Below are 23,170 nucleotides of genomic sequence, written 5' to 3' on the forward strand. Positions count from 1 at the left end.
CCAAATTCCAAGTATATTATTTATTAACTTGCAAGACAGCAGTAATGATGGCTGTCAGTGTTTAATGTTGGGATACAAACAAATTTTTTCTTTTCTGCAAAATGTTCTTCAGTAAGTCTTTATTCATCTTCTTATAAGCTCATTCATTATCAGTCTCCCATAGATATCTAAAGATTGTTTTTCATTGGTTTAGCAAGTTATTTGATCTGTTGACTTTGCTTGCAGCAGAGTAAGTCTACTTGCTGACTTCTCTTTCATGGTCTACTTCATGCAAGTATTCATTATGAATGTCTGTTCCCAGTAAGAAGGCTGGTGCTTTAACAGTCATCTTCTGTGAGAGACAGTTTAATAATGTCCAGGAGTCTTTTCAGCTTTTTCAGTGAGAAAAATGAGAGAAGTGGAAGAAGACAGACATATGGACAAGAGGAACTATGCAAGCTCCTATCTTGTGTTTGCATACACAGAGACTCTGAAAAGCATTTATATTTACTGGTTTGAGATGAAGAAAAGGACAGACTTTAGAATTAACCTGAAATGCGTGCAATATTCTTAACCTAACTTCTTCCTACAGGACATAACCATTGGTGTTCATCTGCTTCTGAACATGCAGTATATATAAAAATAATAACATCTCAGGACCCCCTGGTTTATAGCTTGTTGCTTCCAGAACTGATGGAATACAAGGCCTCTTCAAAGTCCACCATCAAGAACAAGGGATTAAAAACTGTCTAGTCACCGTACTAACAATCAGTCAATTTCTTCTTCTGAATAAAGGTACTCCAGACTGCCAAAAGCCAGTCTTAAGCTTAAAAAAATTCCATTTGAAATCTCTGCATAAATGACCTTAAAAGATCCATAATGCCAACCATCCCTCTTAGTCTGTTTTGTGTGGATGGGTCAGTCTCCTGTAGGCAACCATGCTAGCTCTTCCTGAGGTGAAATCCATTCACTTCAATAAAACTTAGAGGAGGAGGTTACTAGTCTTCTCTCAAGCTATTATCTATAACATCTGAAATAGTGGCATCTACACACTTACTTATGAACTCTTCTGGTAAACTAAAATTAGATGGAGATTGACTTACCTGATGCACACAGTCTAAAAACTGTAAGAAAACAGGAGCAAATCCACTACCCTGACAATTGAGAGTCAGATTACTACGTTGACTGAATTTATGACCAAAAGAGAGCCATTCTTTTTCCACCAGCATTCGGAAGCCTTCAAGTGTCCTATAGAAGGGATCACTGAGTAACTGCACGAGAGATACTACCTAGATCACAAGACAGGATATACTGTGTTAAGAGTGACAGAAGTTAGGAGAACATTTTAGTCAATGAATATAAATATTCCATAATCTGTTTATAGTTCAAGGAAACAAAAGCCTTCATATGAACTCAATTACAAGTATTTTACCACATACATTAAGTATTTTTATAAAACAAACCAAATACTATCTTACATGAAAAAGCTTCGATTAAATTGAGACTTTACGATATCTGTAAAAGTCAAACTTGAGCAACTATAGAATTTGGAAGTCATTATAATGCTTACCATGTTTAAATTACATTTGAAATAAAACCACTTTCTTCAATTAAATAAGGATAATAAATTTTTATAAAATAGTATCTGCTACCTCAGCAAAAAAAGTGTTAAATAATTGGTCCTCAGGGTGACTTTAGGGTTTCTGCAGTGTTGCCATGCTATGGTGCTCATCAGCCAACTTCAGCTTTTTTTAATAGACAGCATCTCAGGAGACTTTAAAATGGAGCACAGATTTCTTTCACTTCCAGCTACATACGTCCCCTTCTCTATGCTTCATTGTTTGACAATAATTCCAATAATTAAGTTAACATGCTTTTGTAGGTTTGTTTACCCGGTATCAGTATGCTGGCTGCACATGAAGTTTTTATTTACTAGAATTATGGATATCTGTTTATCTTCTGAATTATGAAGCAACTACATGGACACAATGCATCCATTAAATGAGGCAGTGGGTCTTCATTCACCTAATTTATAGTTTGTTTCAGAAAGTTATCTGTTGTGGTGATCTGTCCTTGCAGCAGGTGTTAGAGTCACTTTGGCAGAAATTTAGTTTTCTCCTTGTGTGTGGTCTCTTAACTTCATTTATGGAAAGTGAATGGCAAGAGGAAGAATTCCTCTCCTTCCCTCCTGTGTTTAAAGTGTACTATGTTTACATAGATAAATGAACAGTTGTGGCAACTTTCAGCTTTCATTCTTACATATGGTCGGGTGCAGGAATGCAGATTTTATACCTAACCCGTAGAACTGTAAGTCCATCAGGACCTTTGGAACAAATTCATTTTAAGGAACTCTTTCATGGTATAAATTGCAAATGAATGCAAGGATTCATGCATTCTAGTTTCTTCTCTGCTGCCACAACACAAATTTATTAATGTTATACCAAATTATCAGTCACGTGTGTGAAAAAGTATTGCCTGGTGTTTTTTCTTAATATTTAGCTCTTTCAAGGTTTTAATAGCAGCTTACTTGCGCAGTAATATCCCAGCCATCTTCCAAACAAATCATAACAGAAGAACCATTTTCCAGGAGCTCAGAGATGATCACACCCAATTGCATTATCCTGTGAAGCTATAAAGTATTACAAATAAGTAAAGTATAAATTTCTAGATATTATCAATAAATAGAATCTTTTCATATTTTATATTAAAATATGTATTCTGAAATCTTCATATAGCACAGAGAAATGCTGTGGAATGCAACAGGTTAGAAAGCTACAAAATGTAACAGTCTCAGGATTTTCATTCAAACTACAACAAAACTAAGCAAAAATTTGAAGATAGGAACTTAAAACTATTAAAACCAATGAGTACTGTAATAAAATAGCTGTCATAAAAAGGAGAATGGGACCAACACAGTTGACAGATTTATTGTAGAGAAATTCCATCCTGGGCTTAACACTAAAATCGTTTCCTGTGAAATGTTAAGGTTCCATAAAGTCACTGAATACTTTGATGGGAGAAACCATGTAAGATATTTACAAGGTATTTCTAATGCTCAATCCCATGGAAGCTGGAAATTAATGAACTGAATAATAATAACAACAACAACAAAAAACCACAAACCTAAACCCAAACACATAAAAATCCTATTTCTATAATCTGGAAATAGGTTAGATAGATTAAACAGTGTTTCTTATACTTGGGCAGACTGGCTAAAACATATGGAAAGAGGACACATTAATTATTTGCATCCTAATATTCATTATGCAGTGATACTAAAATTCCTTGAGCAGGTGGTTTAGTTAATTTTTCTGTGAAGGGTTACTGACTTGAACAAGATTGATTCAAACATGATAGGTATAAGCAGGACAAAAAATTTAGGTGAATTTGAGCAATTTTATCTTACTATGAGACTTCACATTACTATTACTAAAAGGAAAAGCTATATGATGTTTCTACCATTTTTGTCATACTACGACAGCATTCTTGGTAAACAACATAATAGACAATATGTAAGCAATTCAGTTTTTTACAGTAGAATGAAACTGCTGTTTGCAGAGCACTGAATACAATCCAACCAATAGCAGCAGCAGGAAAGATGAAAGCCTGAAAGAAGGGAGAAAGCAGTATAGGAAAACAAATAAAAGATGGCAAGAGACATCTAAGATTATGCAGGGGAAAAAAGTAAGTTCAGAAAGTACAGAAGGCACGGTAAAGTGACTCAGGGAGAACAAAATTAAATTGGAGAAAGTAAGAGGAAAAAAGATCAATCAGACAACAGTTAAAACCTAGAAAATTCATCCTGCTTTAGGGCAGTCTGATTTTTTCCTCTTAAAAAAAGCCCAATCCTATGAATATTACCACGGAAAACACTTAACTCCTCTGAACATTCACATAGCCATTACTTAGAAAATAAACTCATTTTCCTGTAATTTGAAATAGGAAAAGATTGAAAAGAGCACCACTTTTAAAACCAAGCAGTTTGTTTATTGTTCTATACTTTCTTAGGCAGTAGAATGGAAGAAAGGCTATTTTTTTATGTCCTTAATGAAGAAACTGATATGCAATCTGATTACAGATTCAATGTAAACAAAACCCAAAATCCTATTTTTATCATTTGTATTCAGAAGATAGGGCAGCACTTCAAATTTCTTATGTATTCACATCCCTATGAAGAAATATTTAGCCTATACAGTGTTAAAATCAATACTGTGTAACTTCTATTGCCCAGGAGAGGAAAGCTTAATACAATAAAAACAAAGTTCCGAAATGACAGATCTATGTTCTTTCACAGGAATAGCAGAAAATGTGTCAAATCAGTCATAAATTAACTTTATCACGTAAGTCACAAGTGACTTGATGTAAACCACAGAAATGTGGTTCAAATGTCACCCAGTTAGTGTGTGACATTACGATCTAGTCTTGAGCAGAGAGTGATACGCTATTACTTTTCCTCTCAAATATGCCAAAAGAACGTAACTCCAATGTTATAATCTCCCCTAGATCTCTGTGCTGCTACAGGGACATGTTTATTTCATCGAAGTGACATTCATTTCATTTATTTATGCTTATCAACTTGCTCAACTACTCTGTGATTGAAAATGTTCACTTGATGAGGGACTCAAGGTTTCATGCTCTTTCCACTTCTCCCCTTCTTGAAGAATGTGGTGGCCAGACAGAGCAATGACCAGCTCCTATGCTCTCTAAGGAGTGAGCACACCTCAAGCGAAGAAGTTAAGCCACTCCTTGCACTGTAGCACATTTCAAACAAGAGTACATTCTCTGATGTGTAATTTCCTCCTTAAGAAATCAGTATAAGAGTCTATTCTGTTTTCTTTGATTAATTGCATTTGAGAAGAATATATTCAGCAGAGGTTTCCAAACATAACATGCAACTGTTAAAAAACATTCACTATAATTAAAATGGTTTTAGATTTACAAAGAGCTGACTTTGGCACATCCTTCTTAATTTGAATCTTGCAAAGTTACTTCTAGTCTTGCCTTCGCTTGGTTAATCTTTATGTAAGTGAATATGGGATAGGGAAGTAAAGGAACAGATTCAGAGAGAACAGATTAACACACACACAATCCTCTCTCCCCCGCAAACACTTCCCCATATCCCACAACAAGTAACAGATGCTAGCTTATTTGTTAAATACTTGTGCATATGGAAATTCAGGGTGGGAACATGTATGAAGAGTAGAATATTGGTTTTAAAAGCAAAAGGCTCATTTATTGTTCTATATTTTTTTCTGATTTTTAAAATATATAAAATAAGAAAAAGCAGTTAAAATCAAGACCATAAATCTATGTAGGCAGAAAAAACGGTCATCTTTACTTGCGTACATGTTCCATGTTACAAACCATAAATTATGTTATACAAAAATGCCTCTCACATTTGTAAATGTTATGATTGTATTAAAATAATAATAATGCTTATGTAACAACAGAATTGATAGAATGCAAAACAATTAAAATGAATGAAGAAGAACAGCTGGTTAGAACACAATAGTTCTCTGTCAGAAAAGCCTGACATTTATTTTGTGTTAGCAGTACTGCATATAGATTATTAGAAGTACCTGTCATATAAATTACCTGTGGGAACCACTCGGACTCCCCAAGTGCTTTAAGAAATGTTGCCTCAGAATCTGTAGGAATAGTGCTGGGAACACAAGCTCTCATCAGCTTTTTAAAGCTTGCCTTTGTCTGTCGGATGTCACTGAATTCAACAGGAACAAATTCACAATTCAAAGCAAAATCAAGTTTGAATCCCTGTTTGAAAAGGACAACAGCAGATGTAATTTAAAAGGGAAGCATATTTTTCACTTACAGTCTCGTTAAATCTCAAAGTCTTGCCTGCTTTATTGCTAAGTATTTCAATTCCTAATTAAAAATCTGTTTAGTTAAACACCTGCCAGGATAATAAAAATCCTTAAAACACTTGCAAAATGTACCATATTAAAGTATCCATCTACTACTCATAACAGCACAATGTACTGCACAGCAGTCATACGTTTAATAATAATAATTATAGTAATGAGTAGTAAAAAAACAAAGTCGAGTGATAAATCTATTGAGTTCTTTATACACAACATCATGTGCTTTCTTTAAGATTTTTAAAGCAATGTAACAATAAATAAATAAAAATTAAAATAACTGCATGGATGACATACCAACAGTGCAGGACAGATTCTAGTAGTTCAGTAAAGCAGGAAAAAAGTAACCCCCAAATCCAAAAAGAACCCCCAAAACTGCAAACTAGCTGACTCATCTAAGTGGTCACTGCACATTGAGACAGTTTTTTGTCTAAAGTTCCTAGTTCAACACAGAATAGCAGTCAGGGAATAGCTGATATAATTTCCAAGAGGTATGTGAGATTTTCCTAGCAGAATTCTTCATGTTTTGTTTTACTTACTGCACTTAGAAAATGAGCAATAAGAGAGGACTTAATTAAGAGATTAAGTTAGCTAACGGAAAAAAAAAGAACTATGATGAAAAGGATAATATGGAGAACATTATTAGGAAAAACAATTCTCATGTGTGAAGCATCACTGAAGATCTTCACAGCAAACTTTTTCAGTTTTCTTCAGAAATTCTCTTTCTGGAATTAAACTTGGCCTGCAAATAATCTTCATTAAGTTGCTTCATAGAATGCCAAGCAAAAATGTAGGAAAGTGAAAGCTCAGATTTAGTTCTGTTTATATTTTGGCATGGTTCAAGAATAAATTCAATAGCTCAGCTAGAAAACTTGCTTTTTTAGAATGCTAAGTTGTAATAATGTATGATAAAAGCAATTGAGAAAAGTAGCACAATTTCCTTAAAATGTTATATATTTCTGTTTGTACCATCAATTTACGTGACACGATATTTAGCAGAATAAAGCACGTCCTTATAGGAATCAACATCAGTAATGCATGCTCTGCCAAGCCCTTTACAAAATCAGCAAATTCCAAGTTAGTAGGATGCTAACAAAAGCTAGGAAAATACTTCACAATCAAAAATCAACACAATTTCTTTATACAAAAACAAAAGTTGAATTGATCTTATCGAATAGATACAAATCAGTGAGAGAAGGTTCAAAACAATCACTTAATCGCTATGTAATTTTATTCTTATATTTGCTAACACAATACACTTTTCCTTAGAAATGCCCAGAGATGACTCATCTTCTCTAAAATTATATTATTAAACAAAACAACAAAAACAAGTGAAAAACCCGTAAACTCTAAACCAGCACGGAAATGATCCAGCATAAAGTAAGGATCCTGGAAGTACTGATTTTTAAACTATTTCCAAATTATATATATACTACTGGACTTCAGACTGTTTCATGTTGATCTTGTCCAATGCTTGTTGTTTGTACATCCAATAGTCAGCTCTTTTCATATTCTGCTTAACAATACACACCTGTATGGTAATATATTAAAAATGTTTTAATCTATACCAAGCACAAACATATTATCCCCACCCAGTTTGTGACTGCTGATACATTAAACAACTTCCATTTTTTGCACAAGTGGTCTAAAGGGTCACTTCAAAGCAGCAGACTAAAGATGTTTCTACTACCTATCTTTAGATACATGACTGAACTCTTTACTTATCATTTGTTAAGAAATCAAACAAATAGAAATGTGAATAATTGTTACTACTGGATTATGGCAATTTAATTCTATGCAATCATTTCTTCTGCATTACTCTTCCTGTATTCCTTTTCATCAAAGTGTCTCCTTTGCCAGAGCCTTCTGGGGGTTACGGTTATAAAAGAAGACTTATCAAGATGAAAAATTGATATGAATAGACCTGTTTGAAAACTTTGGGAAGAACGTTCTCCAGAAAAGCAAATTAAAATGCCAACTCAATAAAACTGAAAAATTTTGCAGGAAAATAAACAGTTTTCTTATTGTTCGAAAGAACAGTTTGTTCTAATAATGATAAATGATGTTTACTTTCGAAATTTCTGTTTAGTCTTATGTTATATTCTGATGCTTTGTTATATTAAATCAGAACACTTTGATTATAGACTTAACAGGATATTTCTGTAAATTATCATTATGCTAATTATATTAGAAAGCAATAGAATGTAAAAAACCTAGTTAAAAATGACTACTTTGTGTACCACTGTGTAATGAAGAAACCAAAAGGAAAATGAATTTGCAAATCCACGATAAAAGGCACAGTAAAAATGGAATAAGAACTAATACCTGTTATATAACCATCATTTAAAAATACAACTGAAAATACAAATAACATACAAAAGAACATTTGAAATTACAAAAAGTCAAAATAGAAAAACATTTGCAAAGAATTTTGATTCACTATTCTGATACAGCATGATTCTTCCATCTCCTGATATAACAATTTCAGAAAGAATTGAATACTGACGTATTTTCCTACTACCGATAACTGCTTTTTGAAGTTATATACTTCAAAAAATAGATAATATTTTATGTATGCTCACATTTTGAATAAGAAAGTAGTAAACAATTGATTTTTCAATCTTTGAATGCAGAGATTTAAAAAAATAATCTGCAAACATTTTCTGAAAAAAAGTAAAACTACCAAGAATTAATGTTTCTTAAACAACTGCATCAAAACCAATAAAAACTACCCAAAAAGGTGTATGAAACTGTAGACATCATGGTCCTCTTCATGTAATTGAATCAGGATGGACAGACTTCTGAGCTGGCCTTATTCACATCAATTTGGCTTCATGCGAGTTCAAGCGCTGCCCACAGTAACGAAGGTTTTCTCTGGTAATCGCTTTCCTGACTAACAACATTCCATTTGCTTCATAACATATTTCAACACATCAGGAAAAATAAAACTACACTTTAAATTACCAAATAATTCTGTTTCATGTTTCCCAAAATAGAAATCACTGAGATGACAACTCAGCTGAACAACAGATGAGTAGACAGCAGAATCAGAGTACAGATGTAATTAAGCGTGTCTCCGAAAGCAAGAACTTACAGATGAAGAACTCCAGCGCTTCCCTTGGAATAGCTCTGAACAGTCTCTGAAAGGAGCAGCAAGCTCCACTGCCGCTAAACCAGCCCCACTCCATTTGCCTACAGTCCCATCATTCATCTTTATCCCAGCAGCTACACTGAGCAGAGCCAAACTCTGCTGCCCTTGTTCCCTGCAAAGCCAATGCAGGCAGACAGTTGAGACAGCAAAGACATGGTGACTTCTGAATATGAAGGCTTTGCTGGATGCTCTGTTGCCTAGCAATAATGTATTGCCTTCCTAGCCATGTCTTTCCCAATTTGAGTGCTCTTACCTTGTACAAAAGCTATTCCATTCCTCTAGTCATCTGTTACCCATCTTTGTATCTCTTAGCTCTACTACACGTCAGCACTTGATCAAAAGTGACAAATAGGGCTCTACTTGCAGAACTTTTGTGAGTTTGAGCCTGGTCTTTAACTGCTCTTTAATATAATTTAGTATATTTTAATTTATGTTAACTTGGTTGTATTACATAACCACAGAGCTTGATTTCCCCCCTCCCCAGCCGCCACCAAGTTATACAGCATTAATTGTTATTCTGCTTATAGGAATAATCCTCATAAGGGTTTACACCTTTAGGACAGTTATCCGTCTGCTTTATCTATAATATTATTTACTATTTTGTAAAAACATCAGGGTTATTAAACTCAAGCCAAAGAAAAACTATGTTAACATTAAAAGAAAAAAGTGCCATTACCCGTAACTGAGATTTTTCTCCAAATATGTAGAGAGCTGCTTGCCGTCTCAAAAGCTGACTTTGCAGAAAAGTGCTGCTACTGTAGGAAGTGGTGTTATCTTTCCCTGCAAGTCTTGCACCAACATCAATGAATGGAGTCTGAGTGTTGATAAACCGGTTGCTTGAACGAAGACTTGCCCATACACCTTCACAAAGATGAAAAATATTTAAAAACCTCTTTGTGTGAGACACTGGAGATCATAATTATTAAGGCTAAAACACAATTAGGAAAGTAGAGTGCTTAAACATGTCATTTGCATCCCTCATAGGACACAATAAACAGCAGGTAGTGGAAAGAAATATTTTCATCACAAAAATTGTCAAAAGCATCCTACTGCATTGTCATTTAACCTAAGATACTAATCAAACTGTACAGCACTTTCTATTGAAGAGAAAATGGTTGCTAAGATATCACTAATATGATAAAATGAATTACAACTTGCAAGTAATTAACATCCATTTAAGTGTTTGGAAATGAAACTGCTAGTGTTCTTTTCAGAGATAAGGACAAAAATTTGATGTACTTCCTTGTCAAAGGCATATTGTTTTGGAAGTCTAACTAGTAAATATATTATATAATAATTTTCTTCAAAACCAGAAACAGTATCACTTAAAATTCCATTATCTAGAATTCTTTTGTTCCTTTTGCCTTACACAATGTAGTGTAATAATAGTATCAACCGTATCGTATTATAATGAAAATGTATACAAGGATGATCAATTCAAATATTACATTTCAGGATAAAGTATTCCATATTTACTCTTGAAATGCCATGATTAAAATGCAGAATGCCATGAATTTTAGTTTTTAATTGTCCCTGTCTAATGGACAATTAGAAATGAAACTGAATTTAAGGAGGTTATTTTTTTAGTTGTGTGTTTCATGACTACATTCTAGCAGATGTGAATACAGTACAGTTGTGTGAGTAGAGAGAAGGATGCCCAGAAGACCCTAGAAGTTTTAATCTGGCAGTTAAGATAGCCATTACTCTGGCAGAAGGGAATGGTACAGAAATCTCAAAGCTAGCAACAACATGAGGTGGAAACAGTGCAGTGTGACATGGAACCAGACTTGCATTTGAAAGCAGCACAGCAATATCTGAATGACATTGTACCAACCTAATAACCTGTGCCTCTCAACAGCAATTTTAGTTTGCATATTGTGCCTTGCTGACGCAGCTATATTGTCATTTCTAGAGGAGGCAATTCCTACAGCACACAAACATGCTCTGATCTGATCATGCTTAACCAAGTTTTGTGATTTCAACATAAGTTAAAGTACTGATAAACCAGATTCCCAAGGCCTGTTTAGCACTAGCAGAAGAAAAGACAAGTAGTAAATATTTTTCTGTTCCTTATGTCTTAGTTAGTAACGATGATTTTGTGAGACTGTTTTTGTGTGTCCAATGTGAGGTATGTGAAAGGTACTTGATTCTCAGAATATAAACAGCACTACTTGAAAATCAAATCCCTTAAAGTATACTACATTTGGCATTCAAGTGGCAGTGTGAAATTCTTTAACCCAATATGCAGTAAATCAGATTTTCAGAAGACAATCTTGTCCATAGATCTGTGAAGCAAGATATCAAAAAATGGCACCAGAAATAACTCGTACTAGAGGAAATTTAGATACTACAGTACCACTCCCCCCCCCCCCCCCCCCCGCCCCAACACCTTCAGGAAAATCCAATAATATGCATAGTGAACATTTCTTGCATAGAAGTAGAAGAGCTGCAGAAAACAGTAAAATTCCACTGAGGTAGCTCAACCTAATAATTTTATTCTGTTTTTTAGAAGCAGGATTACGTTTCTATTAAAGAAAAATTCTGTACAGTAATCCTCAACAGGGACTTGTCTGTACAGTTTAGCTTGTCTGTCTGCCTGTCTGCTAGTCTTAGATGTGAGCAAACAAATAGTAGTAATTGAGAACGGTTGGCTAGGAACATATGAATTGGTAACAGTTCTAAACAATTTCCACTTCAAAGACAGGCAGTTTTATAAATACCTCACATAGTAAAGTAATATGTGTAGTATAAACTTTTGTTCCACATCTCAACTACTACAGCTGAAATAATAAAGACTTCAGCAAGCAGAAATCACAGCAAGCATTTAATACGAGAAAAAAATTCTTTTCATTTGGTATGAAAAAACGCTAGCTCCAACACCGACAACTGTCCCCAAAGATGATACATATAAAAATAGACAGTGTCACCTTCTAACATTTTACAAATGCAGGCCATCATTAGTGCCTGTAGCACATCAAAAGTAACAAAACTGGTTACAAATACATGCAGATGAACATGTTTACCAGTGATGGATAACAGTGATTAAAAGACACAATTATACTCCTATTCTAATTCTGCCTAATATCTTAATTTTTTGTTAGCAGTATCTAGCTTTCATTATTTGGCATATACCATATTATTATGACTTTCTAATTTGGCAGAAATAAAATTTTTCCTATTCACTTCAATTAAGAATAATTTTGGAAAGAACATTCATTGACTAGGTAACAGTATTTCTTAGCTATTTTCTAAAGCAGTAGGAGTACTAAACGCTCTTTTGAAGAATTAATTTTTTGCTGTTTAAAATTTTCAGACAGAAAATTTTCTACATATCACTCCACATTAGATCATAACATTATTAAAGAATAACATGGTGAAGTGTGCGACTAATCACTGTCACTGCATCATACATTCAATGGCCAACCCCCCCCCCGACAGGAAACAAAACCACAACGCTGAACTAAAACACCAAAATTTTGTTAATGCAGAATCAGGGCTTTCTGTCAGTATCACTTTAGCATGTATTAACATATTGTAGTAGTTATGGAGATGGTAGAAAAGAATGTGCTTTCAGGACACAGAATACAGTACCTTGATGGACTCTTCCCTTAGTTGCTGATTTGGAATTTGAATGAGTGAAACATTTATCTCTGTACCCAAGCACTGGTAGATAACAGTTAAGACAGAAGGAGGAGGAATGGAATGCACATTGCAGCGAGACACATTGCAGGAGAAAAGAAAAGGGTTACTTATTAATTTCCAAAGATCTAGTATAAATTGAATTTCTTTATAGCACATGATTTATCAGACAGCACAAATCTTAGTCATCACAAGACAAAACATCAATCAAGCCAGAAAACCAATATAAAATGGGAAGGAAGTACCCATTTATCAAAAAAGAGTAATTTTCATTGTCATTGCAATAGTTGCAAACATGTAGCACAGCCATCATGTGTTTTTCCATAATTATAATACCAAAGGAAATGTAACAATTAAATCATTCTGCTGAATACTTTATTGAAAGCTTCTATCCAGCTGAAAGTTAGCTTAATTAAAAATCCCAACCTTAGTGCTTTTTTAAAAAACTGTTTTAGTCTATTTTAGGTACATAATTTGATGGACCTCAAAATCAAATCAGAGTGCAAGATTCTAGGAATATGAAGGAGAAAGAAATCACCATTTTTAGACTGCGTGCATAAGTCTGTTTTTTCAGCTGACCAAAACCCTGTATTTTTGGTCCCGCATACAGTCTCGTGACACTACTTCACATGTGAAATAAAACTAACTGTGAAAAAGCAGTAAAAAACTTTGCAATAATAAATCATGTGAATCAATTTGAGAACAACAATTTTAGCAACTCTATATCCTTTGTGCATTTTAGAGTTTCTTCTAAACAAATTGGGTTAGCTAATCTAAAAACCCTAGTGTTTACTTCTCTACAGGGAGATGCTCCCTTTCCCTGGTCTCTCTTACCCTGTCAACTTCTCACCTTCACTAGGGCTCCCATTGTACTTGTCAAACATTCTTACGTTTCAGCAAAGTCCTCATGTATCCTGCTGAACTGTGAATAGACTGCAGATACTGGGCTGTAATTACACCTTTCAGATATATAGAGCAGGTGTGGCGTGAATCCAGCGAGACACAAGATAACTTCTCTGCCCTTTTCCTGATTACAGCTGAAATTTATCCAAGAGAGTTCAATGTCCAACAAAACAACACGTCTGTGACTTAATACTGCCTTAAGACTCCTGTTTTCTTCACTGAGTAGCAACAAACTCATCCTATTGCACTTACCACAAACTCTAATCCCATAAACCAGCAACAGTTATTTCAGTAATCCTTCTATCTTCAAAAGACAAATTCCATGCAGTCAACCAGCAAGCTTTCCCTTACTTATCTGGAGCACCTTCACTGCCCCTCAGCACCACTTTGCTGTTGGCATTTTTGTCCCAACACGAGGGGATGGAATACAACCTGTCTGCTGTCAACTACCCAGCATTTTCACTATTTCACAGTACAAAGTCAGGCTGGGCACAGCCACCAATTCATCTAACAATTCCAGACACTATTAACTCCTGTTCTCTAAGGTCCCTAGCCATTTTACCTATCAAATTAAAATCACTATGTTTTTTCATCTCTATGTACTACAATAACAAGACAGTCAACAGAGAACATAAACAGAACTTTTAGATATAAAATATGCACATACTATGATTAATGAAACTGCACAGAATTTTCCATTTTTTGGTGATCACCATTTACCTGCCCTTCCTCTCTTCCCTTCTGCTACAATTCTCACACAACTTCTCTATACAGCTCTGAGTATTTTCCTTTCTTCTTTCCTTTCTCCCTCCCTCCTGCCTTCTTCCTTCCTTCATTTCTCTAATCCCGTCCATCTCTTTTGGAAGTTTTTCTCTACAAAATTGTTTTATTCTTCCCCATATGAAGCTACAGTTTTTCTACCACACAATAATTTAGGTTGGAATGGACCTCAGCAGGTCAAAGTAAGTCTAACTAATTTTAGATGAGGCATTGAAAAGGAAGAAAAGCAACTTTTAGACGCTTAGCAATAATTCTAAGAGGAGCCTTCAGAGATAAAAGGTAATAAATGAAATACAAAATGCTCCCTTTTGGGAAATAGATTCATCCCTATCCTAACATATATTTAAGGAATTTGATGCACTAACTTATGCATGTATTGCACATATAAAATCATAACAATTTCATCAGACTAGAAGAGTAAAACTAGTTGGAATCCACTTAACAGAATGAAAGCTTCTTGTAGAAATGACACTGAGAAGCCCCTGTACCTAAGAATAACAATTTCCAAAGAACGCACTTTATCTCCCTACTTATTATGCCTGGCCACATAACTCCCTCCTTTACCTAGGGTAAAATTATTCAGATAGATTATTTGTATCTTTATGAAGCATCAGCTAATCTTCAGCCAAATGCCAGAATGATCTGTAACTGGAGATTCTAAAGTGCATTCAATCCTAATATAAAATATGCATTTTCAGGCCATACATTTTAGACAAATTAAAAATATGGATGAATCACAAAGTATTTAGAAACATAATTCCTAATTGAGTGCTTAATTTTCCACTAATTTCCAACATGAAGCAAGCTTTAGTTCAATGGTAAGTACAGGATTTAAACAGAAATTAGATACTTAAATAATGTTATGGACTAAGGCTAATCTGTAATCTGTATTTTGTTGTTTCAGAGAGTAATGAATCGGTAAGCAGTGTCATTATTTTTATTTCACTAACACTTTGTTATCATTTATTATTTCAAATAATAGACTTTGAGCTAGTCTTACTAACCTCCTCGAGCAAAGCTATTGGATAGATTTACATCCAAATGTCCTGGCACTACCTGCTTAAATACAGTAGACATTCTTGAAGCCCTCCTTTCAGTGCCTAAAGTCAGCCAGAAAAAGAATAGAAGATTAAAAAACTACAGTGTTACTCAGACTAACACTTAACATAACTGATAAAATGTCCTTTTTCACGCAATACAGCTAATTCTTGCCAATTTTGTACTTCAGATTTATTTTTTAAGTCAGATGTATACATTGGCAACAGTATGGAGATGTTAGATACAGCTAAGCAATCGACATATTTTACAATAAATGAAGCAAAGCATGCACACTTTGGGAATGGTGTTATTTTACAAGAAAAGCCACTGTTTGGCTATATTAGGCCAATTACCACTAACTGAATAAGACAAGACAGACACAGTTTCAAGTCACATACTCCTCTTTCTAAGACATTGGGGTTACCTTCACGTAAACCTTACCAGGTTTCATCACATAACAACTGAAATGAAACATGGATTCATTGCTTCATGCCTCCACAGAGGCTTAGCTCAAATAGTGTATTTTGAAAGAGTTTTCACTGCAAGTAACGCTCTACTTGGAAATGACATTAAAATCCTATTATGAGTATGTAAAACACATGAAAATGCCTATATACCTTTCTTTGCTGCTGCAGGTAAACAGTGTATCTGCTCATGTAGAACCTGAGCTTGCAATCTCATATTTTCTCATTATATGCAATAGAGTAGTATTTTGCATTCTCTTCAATTTGGCAGTCTCTTATTCAATATACAGTTTTCAATACGCTTAATGTTATAAAAGACTTTAAAGTGCATCTTTGCTTTTGATTCTGTTATATAATGTAATTGTTGCATTTGATATAAAAAGAGCCTGGAAAGTTTTGGCATTTTGATATTCTGGAGAACCTTTGTTTTATTTGTTCCAGAATTGTAATAAATTACTAATGCCTCAAGACTGGCCATCATACTCAGTTGAATTTCATCAAAAACTATGACCCACAGGTGGATAATCATTTACTGTCAGATTAAGAATACTGAAAAATATTTTGGGAAAGATTATAGACATCCTTTACATACGGAAAAGACATTCACAGAAACTAAGAGTGAACAAGCTATCTAGAAAGTGTAACAATAAAGAAACAATAGAATTCATAAGGGACATTGAACTAACACCAAATCAGAGAAAACTCACTTTTCAAGTTAACCATAGAAAAGAAACCAAAGAAACTAAAGAAATATATAAACCAATTTTACCTGGAGATAGAGCAATTGTTGGTCTAACAGTGAGAGTATTACTGCCATTCATTTTGCTGTGGACGGATATCACATTCAGTAAGGCTTGTAGATATTTTTCCTGTTCTATACTGCTTGAAGATTCTAAAGAAGCAGGAGCTAGAGCCACAAGAAGAATGGAATACATTAAAATATAAGTACATTTATAAACACATAGAATAGCAAAATAAAAAAGCTTATTATGTAAAGCAGAGATTGAAAATGTCATGGTTTGTCTATCAAAGGTTCAAAAAGCCATTCATTTGATGACAAAGAATGCTCAGATATTCATCACCCGGGTGCAGAGCAGCACCCAGCAATGTTCTCTTGCACTCCACTCCACAAAGCTAAACTTCCGAAAGAGTCTTTTACCTCATGGTCACTACTTAAAACATTCATCATTAGCCAGTGATCAATCAATAAAACCAGAATGGAGATGATGTAGTTGTCCTTTCACTCTCAGAACAAAAAGCAACATTTCTAAGTCTGTGCTACTGGTCAGCAAATTTCAGCCTTTTAAAAAAATGTGTAGAGAACAGGTAGAACTGTTTATTTAACAAAAGTAAGTTAAAACCATGGTCAACCAGCTCTTCCTCATTCCAGTAAAGGAAGTTTACTTACCTATAACTGGAAGTTCCTTGAGATATATTGCACATTCACTGAAAGTATACATATATCAAAAGACACCAGTGTTCATGCACTCTGCTGCATTTAGAGACATCAATGGACACAATCTGCATGTCCTTCAGGTACCCTACCCCCAGAATCTGACCTTTTTAATGGAATAAAGGAGAGAGGAAAGAGGACGCACAGTGCATGCACACCTTCATAACACATGTTAAGGGATCTCCAATCATAAAAAGTCATGTTCCTGTTCCCTAGTGACAGTCTACCTGCTCCTTCACCAGCAGGTAACGTCAAGAAGTGTCTTCCCACATGCTTAGGTAATTTATAGGAGGGGGGCTGCACTGTTGTGAGAACCACAATTCCTTCTTTGAAAACCTCTGAATAATCCTTTACATGCATGTAGTTTCAGATGACTACTCTACATATCTCAGAAACAGAATAATTTTCCAGTTGTTATTGATGTTGCATAAGTTGCTGGAGGCATGGAGGAGGACCATTTCAGAGAGAGAAGTGGCTGCAAAAGAATGGATGAAAGCAAAGCCAAAGAGGAAACAGACACAGTTTAAAAACAGAGGTGGAGGGAAAAAAAGCAAGATGAGAAGGTATGATGCTCTGAGAAAGTACTGAAGTTAAACAGACAGTCCACTTAAGACAACCTTAAGACTTAAAAAAGTTAAGAAACCAATAACAAAACACAGAACCAAGGAAAAATCCCTCAAAAATAATAAGAAAAATTGATCTTAACCAGAAAAACGCCACCAATTTGTGTGCAGGTGCAAGGACTTACAGGAAGGGGAGATGAAGGTCAGGTCCTAGGCCATACTATGACCACAAAAATGTGTCCAGTCTCAATGAGTCAGATTTTTTTCAAATGCCAAACAAAATTTTTTGAATTTTAGTTTATTGCAGCCACCTCTGGACTCACTATAGGACAAAAATGTCATAGCTGCTTAAACCAGGATTTGGTATGTTGACCACAAGAGCCAAGATTTGGAATGAGAGAGAGAGAGAGAGTCAAAGAATTTGATTAAGCACATTTTGATCAACCACAATTGTTTTCTCCAGTGATGATCCAATCATAGTCTATGCTGGAGACTAATAGACAGTAACCTAATTACTTGGAGGTGGCAAATGAAATTTCAAGATAGCCCTTTTAAAATTAGTATCTAAATAGCCCTGTTAAAATTAGTGTCTGAATTGGAAATACAATTAGAAAGTGATTAGAAAATGTACAAGCAGGAAACATCATGCTGTTTCCGTCTGACAGTGGAATAAGCCTGAAGAAAAACACTACTTTCTCTTCAATTCTTAAGCGGGGTTTACACATCCTGAAATCCACTTGAATGACCTCTGGGTCTCCTAGTCCTTCAAGCAATGCCACAAAAAGTCCATTTAGGTCTTAACAATTTAGTTAAATGAGAGGAAACGAAATATCTAAATGAAAGGATAACATCCTTACCACTTGCACTTAAAAAGTTTTATTTTGTGAAGAGTATTGTATGTGTTTTAGGAACATCTTGCTTTTTTTCCCCTCCACCTCTGTTTTTAGGAAAGAGACTCAGGAGACGAATAGTTTGACTTATATGAAAGTCTGTTATTGAACTGGGCAGATATCTGAATTAAAGATTGAGGGCCATAATGTCCTTGTGAAAGATTATAGGTGGAAAATCTTCCCTTCAAACTTACCACCAATCATCCCATCACACAGTGGTTAACAGCAGTATAAAGGAATGAAAGACTACTTGTGACTCAAAGCATGAACCCCTTACCTGCACAGGTGAACAGGGATTTCTATAAAATGACTGATCTTTTAAGGGCTGTATCATACATGAAGGCCATCACAACAGCATGGATTTAAACAAAAGATGGGGATGGAGATCCCGATAGCAATTTTATAAATCCCAGGAAAGAAATGCATTGCTTAGTAATGCAGTTAAGATTGCCTCAGCTGCCAATATGTGTTCTATATACCTGGTTGCAGGTTGCTCCATCTTTATATTGCAACGGGTCCTAATATAGTCAATAATCCAGCCTGTATCAAGGTAACTGTTACTACATACAAGAAACATAAATGGTCTTCCTACATGGCAGTTGACCAATACTTGGCAATTCAGGTGTAGAATGTCATGTTTAGAACTACAATGCTCTGCAAAAAAATTCCGAGAAAGGCAGAAGTGAAATTCAGAAACCAACTTTCATGTTTCAAAGGAACTTTTGAAAAGACCTGTATACTCTCCATCTCATATTCAAACATCTGTTAATAATCCTTTGCTAGAAAAATACAATTCTGTTGCACATGTAGTTTGGTTCCACACAACAATTCTGTACTGGGCATAATTTATGTGAAAAATATGTTCTGTGCTTCTTGTATAACACATTGATCTCAACTATGCTTTGAAAACTTGCTTAATGCATGGTGTTACAGGAAATCACAAAAATGTTCATTACATTCCAGCAGGTCCTCTTTCTTTCTGTGTAGCAATCCAGAACCGCCTAATAAAAATCTACTCCTATGAAATCTCTGCTTAGGAAGGTATGCATCTGTCAACTTGAATTTAACTTATCTTTGTCCTCTTAGTTTGCATCACAATGCGTTTTTCAGTATAGACTTTCATTGTACAAAACTCCTACTGAGGCAAATCCATGCACCTGTGTATAACTATCTTTATTGATCAGTTTCTTCAAAAGTTTTGTTTCACCATGCTTCAACTTCATTATGAATAAAATAAATATCCTATAAATATTTTTCATTTTCCTTGCAATACCTTCCTGAGGAGAGTCTCCATTTTCTTCACATTTTAAAAGAAACAGTAACTCCAGAAGCTAATGTCTGACAGATACAGTTATTGTCAATCAGATTATCTCTTGCCTAATATCCTGCTCCAAGTATGACAATGGCAATATAAAAGATTATATAAAATTAAAAAAGAAACCACCTACAAAAGCAACGAGGAAACGTGCCCTACACAGGAAACGTGCTTTAATGGGTCAGGCTTTGAAGATCTTGGTTTGGAAGGCTCTCATACTTCTATGCCTATAGAAATGGTAGCTACTCCAGAAAACATGGAAGTGTTTGTCTTTATATAATTTGCAGACTATTCCTGCAGATTTTTTTCAATTTATTCTATTTATACTAGGTTAAAGATACTTGGCCAGTATTTCAGCTAAGACAATCAGTATTAAATCAGTTTATAAGACTAACATTTGAATTACCATGCTAGGATTCACACCATAAACCTGTGGAACAACTGGTGTTGCTTATAGCTTTGCAGCTGCTGTGTTAACTATTGGTAGTACTTCAGTGACTCATTTTATGAAGGTTTTCAACAAAAACGCATTATATAAAACTCATTTCATTATCTTGCTCCTCACTCCAACTAAAAAACACCCCCACAAAACACTGAAGAGACACACTGAATCAATGCTATAGCAATGAATACTCAGCAGATAATTAGTGATTTACAGATTAGTGTTAATAGCTGGTCCAGACACTGTCTGATGTAAAAAAATGTTTCTATAATGTCTCTGAAATTTTGAGATTTTAAAGGTGAATTTGATATACACAAGCCCTCATATAGCTAAACATTATGTCTGGTATAAACTGTTCTTTACAGGAAAGAAAATTGTGGTTTTCATAAAGATACTCTGTGAAGGAAAAATTCAGGACTATGCAGAAAATATTTAAATCATGTAATTTTCAAACTACTTTTATGCGACTTCCACATATTTGTACAGTGTGCTTGTTACAGGTTTTGAAAAATTCTATAGAACAAACTATTCAGTAGAGTCAAACCTTTTAATTGCATTTTAGTCATTATTGGGTTGAAATGCAAACATAAACAGGACTGAGGAATTTCTTTGCTACCTTAATGAGTTCTTGGTATTCCAAGTCTACCTCACATTTTATTTTTCTCAAAAAAGAAAAAATATGGCCTAATTCTAGGATAATTTCTGAACAACTATCAGTTTGATTAAAAAGAATACTTTTTCTTCAGCAATATGCCAAATTCACTCTTGGCATGAAATTAACTCTGAAGAAACTGTCAGCATAAGCGATGGAAATCCAGGCAGTCACAATAAGTATCCTAAACACTGTCTGTGAATGATGAAAAGTCAACTAATGTTCTTTCCAAAATTAATGTAGCCCTAATGTTATATCCTTCTGAAAAATTAATTCCTATATAAATTTATTCTGATAAATCTTGTGCTGGTCCAATCTTGATTACACAAAGGAATAGATTTACTTAATGCAAAGACTGCAACTAGAATTGTTCAGGTCTATGCTTTATAAAAGAAAGATAAAAGTTAAACTAGTATTACAATGAAAAACATGAGAAAATGCAATGGATAATGGTCTCTCTAATATTTTATACAATCCTCTATTAAAAGGGACAACATACACTTATTACATAAACCAGTGCAAAGGAAAAAGATAATTTAACGGAAACAGGGGAAGTTTGCATTGCCTTTGGCAGATACCAGCTTTTACCAAAGACTTTTGGTACATATATAATCTCTGTTCAAATTATTCTCTGACAGTTTTTGAACCACTTTCAAACCATTTAGGATCTGCTTCTTGACATACAGTAATTAAACTGAACTAATGTAATATCAGATAACCATTCACATCCTGAGACTTTTGATTCAATTGTATCACTGATTTCCTCTAGAAAAATAAGTATTTCTACATAAAATTAGTTATACAGAAAGCCCAGCTGCATCAACTCACCTGTAGTATGTGTGTTTTGGGATTTAAAGAGGCCAACAACACCTTTTCCATGAAAGCCCCCAGATCTAAGTAGAAGAGTACTGGTTTTAGTGTTCTTCCAACAGACAACTGGTAGGCGATTGTGACGGTAACAGCGAGCAACTCTCTGCAGACTGCTGTCTTGAATAGACTGAGGTACTACCAGAAGCCCAGGATAACTGTAGTACCAAAAGGGTGAAAAAAATTGAAAAATTAAAATTGCTTTCAAAGTTTTAAACAATTAAAAAAAATTCCTAAAATTACAAGCAAAATATACATCTTAATGGAAATACCTCAACTGCTAGAATTATTTTTTATTTAGTTTTAGTCCAATCCTAGCAAATACATTGACTGGTAAAGAAAACTGCATTTTAAAACCAACTTTAATTACAAAAAAATTGTAAGGCTATCAGTACTAGTCTCTTTCCATTTAAGGCTATATTTTATTTGATAGTATTTTTCTTCTTAGTATAACTCTTATCTGTCACTATAATGAAGCCATATTTTTGAGCACAACAGAAAAGAGAATTTTGAGGCATGCAAATGATGTGGTAATTTTGTTTTGATACTTGTATATGAAATATGAGAACTGAAAGGAAAGAATGTTAGATTGCCTAAAGTATCACAACTAAAACAATAGGTTTTGGTTTATGTCAAAATACAGTTAAATTTTACAGTCAAATTCCTTGGAACAGTGTATTTGAAACTTCATTTTTGTGTACTTTTAAAAACACTACAATACACTGAGAGATTAGGAAATTTACTGACACAATACCTTTAAAATAGAAAACCCAGCAAGACGGTAGTTGTGTTCATGTTAGTGAAAGAAGGATTCAAGCAATATGAAAGATTATTTTCTATCTCCTCCAAAAAATACTCAATTTAAATGCCAATTTAATATGTTGAGAAGAAACTAAGACAAGGAGCAGGGAAAAGTTAGGCTTACTAAACAATTTTGTTCCTCTGCAATATACACTGTTCCTGTAAATTCAGTTCTTTGACATTTATTAACTGCCCTCATACAAAATCAATGTACATGATATTTACAGTCTACTTCTTAAAACACAGTAACCAAACTAATATGGCACTAGATAAGTATTTATATTCTGAGATTTGTAATCAACTTGGATATTAATTATCTTTTCAAAAAAATCCTATAAAATATTAAAACCTGGTGGT

The 23,170-nt window shown here is 34.4% G+C and overlaps 1 protein-coding gene across 17 annotated transcripts in view; it reads right to left on the bottom strand.

Annotated features, from left to right (window-relative positions):
• The window catches only part of SBF2 (SET binding factor 2), a 289,338-nt gene that overhangs the window by 24,097 nt on the left and 242,071 nt on the right, over window positions 1-23,170 (bottom strand). For 13 of the 17 annotated variants that reach the window (XM_069803834.1, XM_069803833.1, XM_069803831.1 and 10 more), the window contains 8 exons: window positions 21,974-22,170; window positions 16,600-16,737; window positions 15,333-15,428; window positions 12,598-12,669; window positions 9,683-9,867; window positions 5,575-5,751; window positions 2,507-2,608; window positions 1,083-1,268 (listed from right to left, as the gene is read on the bottom strand). In XM_069803834.1, the coding sequence (XP_069659935.1) occupies window positions 1,083-1,268; window positions 2,507-2,608; window positions 5,575-5,751; window positions 9,683-9,867; window positions 12,598-12,669; window positions 15,333-15,428; window positions 16,600-16,737; window positions 21,974-22,170 (1,153 nt within the window). The remainder of the gene's footprint in view (window positions 1-1,082; window positions 1,269-2,506; window positions 2,609-5,574; window positions 5,752-9,682; window positions 9,868-12,597; window positions 12,670-15,332; window positions 15,429-16,599; window positions 16,738-21,973; window positions 22,171-23,170) is intronic. The other 4 variants (XM_069803847.1, XM_069803844.1, XM_069803845.1 and 1 more) reach the window with 3 other exon arrangements.

Source organism: Haliaeetus albicilla, chromosome 16, assembly GCF_947461875.1.
Source record: "Haliaeetus albicilla chromosome 16, bHalAlb1.1, whole genome shotgun sequence".
Lineage (NCBI taxonomy): Eukaryota > Metazoa > Chordata > Aves > Accipitriformes > Accipitridae > Haliaeetus > Haliaeetus albicilla.